The following is a 12,681-nucleotide window of genomic DNA, read 5'->3' as shown; positions in this document are numbered from 1 at the left end:
GCCATACAAAATGCTCTACAAGGAAACACTGAATGATGAAATTGACTTCCACGTCCTAAACTTTGCTCCCAAACATTGGAGAGAGAGACCACATGCATATGGTACTATTGCAGTTTCACAACTTTACCCACACGTGAGAAAAGTGCTGAAAAAGAAAAAGCAAAATATGCCTGATTTGCTCCCTTATATTCCAGCTGTCAAACATAGTTACTTCCTTGCTCTACAAACAGAAGACAGAGGTCTGGAACATGAAGAAGAAGAAGACTGCAATCCTTAGTTTTACTGAAGTTAATTGACCTGAACCATATCTGACTGTGTAGTTCAATTATACATGTGAATATAATAAGGAGGTGTACATTAAAACTGTAATATAAATTATCTGCAATAAAAGAGTTAACAGGTTTATATACAATGTTCAGTTTATTTTATTTCAATAGTGGTACAGCTCCATGACCTCCACTTTTCTGCCTATAATGCTGCTGAAATTAATGATCGAAACAAATAGAAAGAAAGGTTCATCTCTATCAGCAAGCCATATACTTGAATATTTCTGGTATCTCAACTGCAGATTTATCAGCACTCATTTAACTTTAGGTCTCTGTATCTCAAAATTAACAAAAATGGACTTGTACCACTATTGCAATAAGCCTCTCACATCATACTCCGCAAGACACCTGATGGTGTATGGTGGAGCGCACTTTCGGTACCACTATCTGACACCACCAACCCAGTTCCACTCGCGAATAGTGCATGGGAAGAATGATTGTCGGTAAGCCTCTGTATTAGCTCTAATTTCTTGAATTTTCTTCTTGTGGTCAATACACGAGATGTGTGTGGGGGGGAAGTAATATGTTGTCTGATGCCTCATGAAAAGTGTTGTCCCAAAAGTTCAGTTGTAAATCTCTCCATGATACACAATGTCTCTCTTATAATGTCTGCCAGTGGAGTTCGTTTAGCATTTCTGTAACACTCTTTTTCCAGGTAAACAATGCCTTGATGATATGCGCCGCTCTTTGTTGGATCTTCTCTATCTTCTCTATCAGTCCTATCTCACAGGGATCCCAGATAGATGAACAATACTCAGAATCTGGCCAACAAGTGTCTTTAAAGTCACTTCTTACTTGGATTAGTTACATTTCGTTAAGAATCTTCTGATGAATCTGAGTCTGGTGTTGCTTTTCCCAGTATCTGTTTTATATGGTCACTCCATTTAAGGTCGCTCTGGATAGTTACACTGAGATATTTTATTGCAGATTCTGTCTCCAGCTGTTTGTCATCAACAGTGTAACTGTACAGCAGTGGATTTCTTTTCCTATGTATGCACAATATGTTACATTTATTTATGTTCAGGACCAACTGCCAGAGAGTGCACCATTCATCAGATCTCTGCAGGTCATTCTGCAAATTCTTACTATCTTCTGCCATTGCTACTTCGGTACAGACAACTGCACATCATCTGCGAGTAGCCTTAAAGAGCATCTGACGCTTTCTACTAGATCATTTATATGTATTGTAAACAGCTATGGTCCCACCACACTTCCCTGTGGTACTCTGGATATTACCTTTACATCTGTTGATTTAGTTCCGTTAAGACCGACGTGTTGAGTTATACCTTCAAGGAAGTCTAGAATCGTGGTCTCTGAGAGAATGAATAGATGATTTTTACCCATTTACTGATTTTACATACAACCAAAATTGCTTCCAAGTCAGTTGACAATGTCTTACTTTCAGAATCATTGAACACTTCTATCACTGCTCTCCTTACGCTCATTTTCGCTTCATTCAGCTTTTTTTTGTCAGCTAGGTTTTTACTTCTCTTGAATCTGAGATGAGATGAAGTGCTCTTTGTTTATGTGGCACTTCTCTAACATGGCTATTAAACCATGGTGGATCTTTCCCATCCCTCAAAACCTTGCTCGGAACATATTTGTCTAGGGCATATTGAACGATACCTTTGAATTTTTTTAATTTGTTCTGCATTTGTTCGTCCTCATCACCGAATATTTGATGTTGATTGCTGAGGTATTCTGAAATTTGTATCCTGTCACCCTTCCTGAGCAAATACAATCTTCCTACCTTTCTTAACATTCCTTGTAGGACCTGTCATCATAGATGCTGTCACAGTCTTATAATCACTGATACCTTCCTCTACGTTAACTAATCCGATAAGTTCAGGTCTGTTTGTTGTCTGGAGGTTTAAGACATCACCCTCACGAGTTGGTTGTCTGACTATCTGCTCAAGATAATTTTCGGACAAGACATTCAGAACAGTGCCACACAATTCCCTGTCTCTAGCACCAGTTTTGATGGCATAACACTCCCAATCTATTCCTGGCAAGTTGAAGTCACCCCCATATTACAACGGCATGGTCAGGAAAATTACTGACAATATTCTGCAAGTTCTGTCTGAAGTGCTCTACGACTACAGATCCTGACACAGGTGGTCTATAAAAGCATCCAGTCACCATTTTTGACCATTCTTTGGTACTCAATTCCACCCAGATTAATTCATGTGCAGGATCTGTGATAACCTCGCTAGATTTTATCGAATTTTTTACTGCAGTAAATACGCCACCACCATTGGCAACTAACCTATTCTTACGATAAACATTCCAACCTGAACTTAGGATTTCATTGTCATTGACATCTGGTTTCAACCAGCTTTCTGCTCCTAATACTATCTGTGCATTATAAACTTCAGTAAGCGATTCTGGGACCTTTCCTGGGACACTTCTGGAGTCATATTAATCTTTTATATTTCTGATCTGGGAGGACCAAGAGTTTCTGAGGTCGCTGTGGCTGATTTATCAGGCAAATCATCATTGATCCCAATGGAGGGATCTCTAACCTAAAAAAGCCCCATGTGCATGCCACTCTTACTCTGCTACCCTAGTAGTGCTTCCTTCATGTAGTGCACACCTGACCTATTAAGGGGAACCCTACAATTCTGCACCCAATAGTGGAGGTCAAGAAATTCACATCCGATACTGTCACAGAGTCGTCTGAACCTCTGGTTCAGACCTTCCACTCTGCACCAAACCAGAGGACCGTGATCAACTCTGGGTACAATGCTACAAATAGACAGCTTAGCCTGCACCCCACGTGCATTGCTAGTTGCCTTCACCAAATCAGCCAATTACCAAAAGGAGCCGAGGCTGGCCTCAGAACCCAAGTGGCAGGCGTCATTCGTGCCGGCGTGTGCCCCTACATGCATCCCATTGCACCCAGTGTGCTCAATAGCCACTGACAGGACCTCCTCTACATCATGGATGAGACCTCACAGGCAAACGTATCAAATGCACATTGGAATTCTTTCCCGCATTGCCTGCTATCTCCCTGAGGGGCTCCACCACCCGCCTAACATTGGAGCTCTCAATGATTAGCATACCCACTCTCTGTACTTGTTTGGACAGGGCAGGAAAATCAACTGCTGGCCCAACAGGTGAGGCATCCCATGCTGACTCAGAGTTATCATCAGCACTGGGTAGCATCTCGTACCTATTGCTAAGACGTAGGGAGCCAGCCGCACGGCCTGCTCCCTCTTTCACCTTCCGCCCAGTGACACGTGAAGCCACCACTGTCTGCCACCCACTCTGGAGTGAGGACAGACCGGTCAGATGTTTCGTATCAGAAGCCGCAGACGTCCGGGTCACCAGGTGATTCCAGTGGCACCAAAGATGTCACAGGTCTCTTCACTGGTGCCCCAATGTCACTGCAGTTTTGAGCATTGGCTAGAAGCTTGTTGATGGTAGCCAACATGTCTTCCAACAGTTTACAGACAGCAGCCAACTCTCCTTGTATCCACTCACAACAAGTACAGTTCGGAGCCATATTGTACTGCGTATAAAATAGATATAAGTTCTCAAATGGCGCTACTGAGTTTGAAATATATACAAAATATACCAAAGGAGAATAAAGTAACACTCAAAGTTGCTATCCAGATGTCTCACTGTAGTTTGAGACAGCAAGCTATTAAACAGAAATAAATTTCTCTACTGAAGTTGATGTATTTACAGATATCTGTTGTTAGAAATCCTGTTTGCCAAAAAGTTACTGCACAAGATAAATATTCAAACTCGAGCACTGATCTAAACTGTGTGCTGTCTACTAGCACAAAATTAAAACTTAGTGGCATAATGGAGTTTCTGGCGACGGGAAAATTTACGGTAGGAAGCCGCCCTACACAAGAATGTTCACAAGACTTACGCTAAAATAAAAACTATGATTAATTTTCTAACCACTAGTCTACACAGTAAATTACACATGTACAGTTCACTTCTTTGCAGAAGCATATGAAAAAAATAAAACAAAGACATAAGCGCTGCTGCTGCGCGTCCTCTCAGCTCAGCTGCTGCTGCTCCCCTGTACCATTTGAAACTTGAAAATGTAGAGGGAGGAGGGATGATGTAGGTATGTACTGTACCTTTGACCACACACTGTGAGGTGGCATGTGAAATACAATTGTTTATGTTGTGTAGACACTTATTCATGAGCCATGACTCATTGTCAGCTGACTGTCCATGACCTCAGCATTGTATTTCTGGAAGAAAGGAGCTTGATGATATATGACCTTAGAGGCTGTAGCTTGGTAGGATGTATTTAAGTGCATTTTGGAACAGCAGATGTCAAGAAACAAGACAATACATTCGGTATGCGGGAAACTGAACATCAAAAATCAGGTCAGAATATCCAACTGGTGAGTGTCACACTGAAACCTGTTCTCAAGTAAAATGCAGTTTATAAACAGACTGTTGTAATAACTTATTGCACCTAAATAATAGATAGAAATACCCATTATTATTTGATTACACTATTGCTGACAGACCTCAGGCAGCATAATGAGACTTATTCTTAGGGTTCAGAGAACTTGCCTCCAAAAAGGATGGAAATAATTGATTACTTCTTCCAAGTAATCTATTGGGTAATGGTGAGAATTGTAAAACTAGCAGAATCTTGCCTAATGCTGAAATATGCATCTAGTTATTCTCCTACAGTATTCATACATGGAGTAAATATGAAGATTAATGATATTGGTACACTATGTACTCCCTGTGCGACAGCATATGCTTACTTGCAGTATGCATATGCACATGTAAAGTCCCTTGCCTCAACTAACAATATTGTAGAGGCAAAAACTATTTATTAACAACAAATGTATATACTGTTATTATTTGTGACATTCTGTGCTGTTTACTTCTGCCCACTTTCCTTACACTTGAGTTATAAATTTGCAACATAATTTACTCCCATTATCCATCTTGGATAATGGATTTACCAAATCTTTTAATTACATGTTAAAGAGTACAATGAAGGAGACATTTGCATAAATGAATTTATGTTATCACCAGTGTAACCATATTGGGCATCAATTTATGTGGTGGTGTCTTATTTTCACCACTTCAAGGAGATGGATTACAGTGATTTGTGTTGACATAGCCAGACACTCTTAAGGAAATCACTACCATGTGTCCTTGGGAACTGTCATAATAATTTTCCTTGCGAGAACACATATTGTTCAAAGCATGAGAAGCTGTGCCAGTATCCAGTAAGGGCATTAATAACAATGCTGCTGAGCACCACAAAATAATAATAATCATCTTCATCCAGTGATTCTGTAGTGTAGTAGTGCCAGATCTGTTGGCAGTGCTCTCTGCAGCTGTAAGTCATATAATGGTGGCAGTAAACACCTCCTCCAAATAAGACATCGTCAGTAATGAGAAGAAAATATGACACAAATTTCACAGCACATAGAAAGAACTGTGTAAAAGAGAGGATAACCTTTTTGAGATTGGTTTTAGGTATGTAAGATTTCGAAGGCTAGCTTCGAATTTGATTGAATGATGTAACGTTGTGAGAGATCTGGAATGTAATTAAAGATACACTCTTACTGCAGTAACATGAAATCTACTGTATGCAATCTTCCTTTTGTTAAAATCATTAAATTTATTGTTTTGAGATAAAGATGATAATTTGAAGTTACCAAAAGGTATGTCCCACTTAGTGTCAGCTTTCATTAATAGTTTTGATACTTAATGGAATCATGAAACATATAACAGTAATGGAAATTCCTGAATGGAGCAATACGTAGAATAAGGAAAAGGCAACCACTCTCCTGTAGTGGATGGATGAGTAGAGCACAGAAACGTTTAACAGAAAACAGTATTCACCCTAGCTTTCAAACACTAGCTCATATTCTGCCTAAAGTACACCCACTCACACACACCAGCACAAACACAAAAACATACACTCCTGTGGCTTCTCAGTTTTGTTGAACATTTCCCAAAGAGTAAATAGAGGTTCTAATCTTAACTGGGTTGTCATCACCATGCTTGATATAATTATTGATGGATACAGTTCATTGCTGATCACTTCTTGCTGATATAAACAATACTAATCTGTCATGTTTCTCATTTACAGAAAATGTAAAGAACTTAATCATATACCTCTGCGATGCGAAGAAGTTGAGAAACCAGAAGAAGTGAAGATAAGAACTTACATAGAAGATAGAATGACAGAGGCTTTGATAAGGTAAGCAAATTAACATTCAAAATAATTTTATGAATTTTAATTTGTTGAGTGTTCTATAACTTAAATCTGAGATTAGAACTACAGATTTTATTTAGTGATTGAGATGCTGAAATAGTGGGGCATTTGAGAATCCAGGATACTGACTCTACATTGGAGAACAGCATACACAACAGCTTACTGTGTTGTAAATATGTGCAACATTCCCTCACTTTTGAGAAAGAAAGTACTCTATGAACAAGAAAGCAGCAATAATATACAAGGTGCAGCAGAATGAGTAGCATGATGTGAGTCATGTAGTAAAATGCACAAAATATGTACACATGTGCTGCATTGAGGAATGAGTGCCGTATGTAAATACGGCCTTGTGAAGTTCAAAGCATTCAGCATTCACCGGTGTGGTGTATTTAAAAAATAAAGAGTCTTCCATCGCAGTTCAGTGACTCTTTCATTGCCATTTTAGTTGGAATAACATGATCAAGTCCCGGATAACTGGATGACTGTACAGAGGATGTAGCAATTCAGGACATCTACAGCTGCATACGTACTCTGCAAGCCACCGCACGGTGTGTGGGTATGCTGTGCCACTACTAGTCGTTTCCTTTCCTGTTCCACTCACAGATAACAGCAAGGAAAAAATGACTGTCTATATGCTCCCATATGTGCCCTCATTTGTCTCATCTTATCTTTAGGATCCCTGTGCATAATGTGTGTTGGCGGCAGTAGGATTGTTCTGTAGTCAGCTTCAAATGCCGGGTCTCTAAAATTTCTCAGTATTGTTCATCAAAATAAACGTCTTCTTCCCCGCAGGGATTCCCACATGAGTTCCCAAAGTGTGTCTGTAACACTTGCATGCTGATCGAACCTACCTGAAACAAATCTAGCAGCTCGCCTCTGAATTGCTTCATTATCTTTTTTCAATCCGACCTGGTGCATATCCCACACACACAAGTAGTACTCAATAATAGGTCACACTAGTGTCCAATATGCTGTCTCCTTTATAGATGAACCAAACTTTCCTAAAATTCTCACAATAAGCCAAAGTCTACAGTTTGCATTCCCTACCACAAACCTCATATGCTCATTCCATTTCATATCACTTTGCAACGTTATGCGCAGATATTTAAACTATGTTATTGGATCAAGCAGGACATTACTAATGCTGTATCCAAACATTACAGGTTTGTTTTTCCTACTCCTCTGCATTAACTTACATTTTTCTACATTTAGAGCTGGCTGCCACTCAACACTCTTAAGTAGAAATTTTGTCTAGGGCTGTCACTGATCTTCGACACCTTTCTGTACACCACAGCATCATCAGCGAACAACTGCGGAATGCTGCCCACCCTGTCCACCAGATCATTTATGTGTATAGAAAATAGTTAGCAATGGTCCTGTAACACTTCCCCAGGACACCCCTGATGTTGCCTCGTCTCTGATGAACACTTGCTATTGAGAACAACATACTGGGTTCTTTTACTTAAGAAGTCTTAGAGCCAGTCACATTTCGAGGAGCCTACTCCGTATGCTCATATCTTTGTTAACAGTCTGCAGTGGGGTGGTGTAGTGTACTCTGTAAAACTGAATTTGGATTCCATCCGGGCCTGGTGACTTGTTTACTTTCAACTCTTTCAGTTGTTCCTCTACATCAGGGATGCTTATTACTATGTCATCCATACAGGGCTCTGTGTGATGGTCAAATGATGGTTTGTTTGTGCGATTCTCCTGCATGAATGGTTTTTTAAAAGTGGAATTTAAAACTTCATCCTTTCTTTTGCTATCTTCTTCTGTGAAACGAGATTGATCAATGAGTGATTGGATGGAAGACTTAGACCCACTAAGTGATTTTACATAGGACCAGAAATTTTTTGGGCTCTCCGCCAGATCTTTAGGAACAGTATGACAGTGGTAGCTGTTGTAGGCTTTGCACATAAATCTTTTCACAGATGCATAAATGTCTCTTAATCTTTGTCATCATCTGCACGCCCTCGTTTGAACCAAAAGTGCAACAGCTTTTGCCTCCTCAGCATTTTTCAGATTTTGTTGTTAAACCATGGTGGGTCTTTTCCGTCCTTAACCCATGTACTAGGCACCTATTTGTCCATATCATGATTTACAGTCTGTTTAAACTTTGTCCATAATTCCACTATGTCCATCACTCTAGGACTAAATGATTGCAATTCACTGCAGAAACACTCCCCTAGCCCTTTTGACTGATTTATTAACTTTCGTAACCGTAGTTGCTGTGATGACATCATGATCTCCCATCTCCATACCGACACCATCAAAAAGGTCTGGCCTGTTTGTATGCGTGTGGGGTGCTCAAGACAGTTTTTGGAAAACATTTTTGAAAGTACTTCACAAGTCTGTCTGGATCCCCTGCAATGAATCCATACATGTCCCAGTCTATATTCGGTAGGATAAAGTCACCATCAGCTAGTACTGCAATGATCTGGGTGTTTATGAACAAATGACCATAGACTTTCCCTGAATGACTCTAGAACTGTCACAGCCGAGTCGGGTCATTGGTAAAAACATCCAACAATTAACTTGGTTTCTCATAGATGTGTTATTGTGACCAGATAAAGTCACTATCACACTCAGTTACAATCTCAATAGATACAATATTTTTGTCGATTGCAATGAACACTTCCCCTCCTATGGCGCCAACTCTTCTGTCTTTGTGATAAACATTCCAAGACTCACTAAATATCTCAGAGCTTTTTACTTTGGGTTTTAGCCAGCTCTCAGTCACAAGAATAATTTGAGGTTGAGAACTTTTCTGGTAAGCAGTAAATTGGAGAACTTTGTTGTGAATACTTTGAAAATTTACTGATAAAATTTTTACAGTCATACTGTCTTTACTCCAAACGTGGTCTGGTTTCTCTCAATGTGTATTGACTGGCAAGTGTTCATGAGAGTGCCTCAAACTACGGCCTGGCCTGTAAAACCCCCATATGCCTCCACAAGTAATCTACTACCCAAGCAGCTGCTTCCTTTGTGTAGTGCACCCCTGATCTATCAAGGGGAGTCCTACAAATCCCCACATGATAACACAGATCCAGTAATCTGCAGCCAAGACCATCACCGAGATGACAAAGCCTTTGGTGAGACCCTCAACTTGGCTCCAAACCAAAGGACCCTGGGTCAACTTCGGGAAAGATGCTGCAGTTTGGAAGCTCTGCTTGCACCCTGTGCGCGAGGCCAGCAGTTTTCACCACCTCTACCAGCTGCCTGTAAGAACTGAGGATGGCCTCAGAAGCTATGTAACAGGCGTCATTGGTGCCAGTGCGAGCCACAACTTTCTAACGACTACAGCCATTACGCTTGACAGCCGCAGACAAGGCCGTCTGCTCATCTTGGATGAGATGCCTTGGCAGACATACCTAGTGCCTCTTGTGCATAGAAGAAAAGTCCAGGGCAAAGAAGGGTGCAGCAGACCTGTGAGTGAATGGAGGATAAGCATCAAGCACTTTTCTGAATCATCTATGGTAACCTCATGGTCTAGCCATACAAACTGCAGAGTGCATGGAAACTAAGCAAACTGGATAAAGTTGCCCTATTAAACTTATTCTTGCACTTCTTGGCTTCTTCCATATTTCTTCTTGTGGGGATACTTGAAGAGTGAAGTGTTTGCTACACATCCTCATACTGTGGTGAACTCAAGGATAGGAAAGGAAACCTGTGGAAGAGACCCCATTGAATGTGCTGAATAAATTGATGTAAGCTTTCATTCGCCACCTGGAGTAACGGGCAGAGAGTTATGGCGACTAGTCAAAACCAGGTAAAAGGGGTATGTAATATTTAATGGCATATGTGTTTCTTTGTTTTCAGTGCGTATTTAAGTAGATGGTCAGTTTGTCCTTTTCATACCCTACTTTTCATTCTGAGGAACCCTGTGTAGTAGATTCTTTTTTTTCCCAAGTCTTTAACAGAGTGTAAAAAATCTTGCAGAATGAGAAAGTTTGGTTTTGAATAGCTTCTCGACAAAAAGTTATGTAAATGATTAAAAATGATATCCTCTCTCTCACATATGAATGCACATGTACAGGAGGGCTTCTCTGTGAAAGCAGAGTGCCTGTTTGAGAGTATGAAAAAAGAATTGATTGTCTTACATCAGCAAGTTTGTGATGCTGTAATGCAATAGCATGAGACGGAGAATGCAGCCCTAACAGAATCTCGTTAACTCAAGTGTTAGAAATGGATACTGCATACTCCTTGCATGTTCAGGATATGGAGTGTGGTCATCAAAAGCAGATGATTATGGCACAAAAGTCATGGAAAAAGAAAAGGATACTAATTGATGAAAAACATTTTGAGACAAATACCCTAAAAGAGGCAGAAGCAATTCAACATAAATCAGATCAGAAGCAGCAGAAAATTAAATTTTTTTGTAATGAAGATCTGTATATAATCAGTGACAGTAAAAAATATAGTATATATTACAGGACCCTACTTGTCAAATTAGTTTACTTTTATATTTCTTACAACAGTGAAAATAAACCATTTTTAACAGTATAATGTAATTTGATAGATAAAATATCGACTCATCAAATGGTGGAAGGAGCCACTGGCTCTGAAAGCTTGCCTAAGTAAAACACTTTTTTATGTGTGTGTTCTCTTGCCACTGCTTGGTGAGAAAAATTTTTATCTGTTCAATATTTCTTACAACACATTTACAGATTTCCTTAGTACTTTGAAAAAAATCAGTCACTAAGGGAGAAGTAATGTAACGTGTCTGTTCAAGTTCTGGCACAGCAGAAATTTTATTTACTGTGTAAAAATTCCGCTGCTTTACAGTAACTCAGTGATTTTAAGGATCTGGTGCCAGAATAATGGAGTTTACTGATGATTCATTTTGTAATACATAAATTGTTTCAAAATGTAAGTTCATACAGCGAAACCCCTCTTTTACGTTTTCGTGGGATCCAGACTTAAAAACAGCGAAATTGAGGAAAATGCAGGGTCGATGAAATCGTTAAAACCCCCAAAATACGAGCAATAACATATCTAATTGGCATATATGATTAAAAATCGCAATCCTCGCCAACAAATTGTATAAAATCTATATAAGTGAAGGAAATTAAATGTACGATACAATGTTTTACAGTAATTTATGGTAATGAATTTCATCATTTCTTAAGAAACAGCAAATAAAAACTCGTCAAAAAATTGAAATTTTCATCTGTGTACTAGGTAATAGAGATATTTTTCGACATGCCACGACTACAAATTACATGTCAAAACACACGTTTTTGAGACATCTTTCCTTTGTGTTCACCCAGAGAAAAGCAAAATTTAATGATCGTGATGAATTAAACGGAAAACTGTGAAGTATGGTGAAAGGTGTCCCAATCTTTAAGAAGTGGGAGCGTGTGTGTCCTTCTGTAGCCAGTGGCATTTTAGTTGAATGAATGCATGAATTGAATGAAATTTTATTGTCGTTTAGCTATTACAGCAATTGACAAAGTCTATGTAAAATACAAGTTACACAGCATATATACATGGGTTGAAGGTCAATATGTCACTATTGGTTTTCCATATAATACAATATTTAAAATCAAATAATATGAAAAGCATTGCCTCATAAATTACTCAGTTAAAGAAATTATGCTGAACTCTCCAAACCGGTACCACTATGATATTTTACAGTCATAAAGTTCCTGAAGTGAGTAGCAAGTATTTGCAGCTAACCAACTGAATAATTTGGCGTTAAATAAATCAAATGGAGCTTGTACCCATTCTAGTGACAGTTTGTTAAACATCTTCATACCCACCACTTCGTAGCTGTTCAGTGACTAGGATAATTTGTACTCTGTAGTAAGGTATGGATGATAGATGGCTACTATTTCTGGTTCCATGAGAGTGTACATCTTTTCTACGCTGGTATTCTGGTAAGTTGCTCTTTATATGCAGTAGGGCAGTGTAAATATACGTTTATAAAAGTTAATATTTCTAAGTTGATAAACAGTGGTTTGCAGTGGGCCAGTCTATCATTGTTATAATTCGAATTACTTTCTTCTGAAGTACGAAAATGTCCTGAAGGTGTGAGCTATTGCCCCATATTAAAGGCCCATAAGATATAATGCTTTGAAGAAAAGCAAAGTAGACTTAAAGACGCGTGCACACTTGGGTTGAAACAGTTTTCCAGCTAAG

General features: G+C 39.3%; 1 protein-coding gene across 1 annotated transcript in view; it reads left to right on the top strand.

Moving 5' to 3' along the window:
- The window catches only part of LOC126121826 (uncharacterized), a 120,082-nt gene that overhangs the window by 33,054 nt on the left and 74,347 nt on the right, over nt 1-12,681 (top strand). The window contains exon 6 of the mRNA XM_049915086.1: nt 6,418-6,528. Within this exon, the coding sequence (XP_049771043.1) occupies nt 6,418-6,528 (111 nt within the window). The remainder of the gene's footprint in view (nt 1-6,417; nt 6,529-12,681) is intronic.

This window comes from Schistocerca cancellata, chromosome 1 (assembly GCF_023864275.1).
Source record: "Schistocerca cancellata isolate TAMUIC-IGC-003103 chromosome 1, iqSchCanc2.1, whole genome shotgun sequence".
Taxonomy (NCBI): Eukaryota; Metazoa; Arthropoda; class Insecta; order Orthoptera; family Acrididae; genus Schistocerca; species Schistocerca cancellata.
Note: the sequence above shows the minus strand (reverse complement) of the source record. Positions and strands in the feature narration are given on the sequence as shown.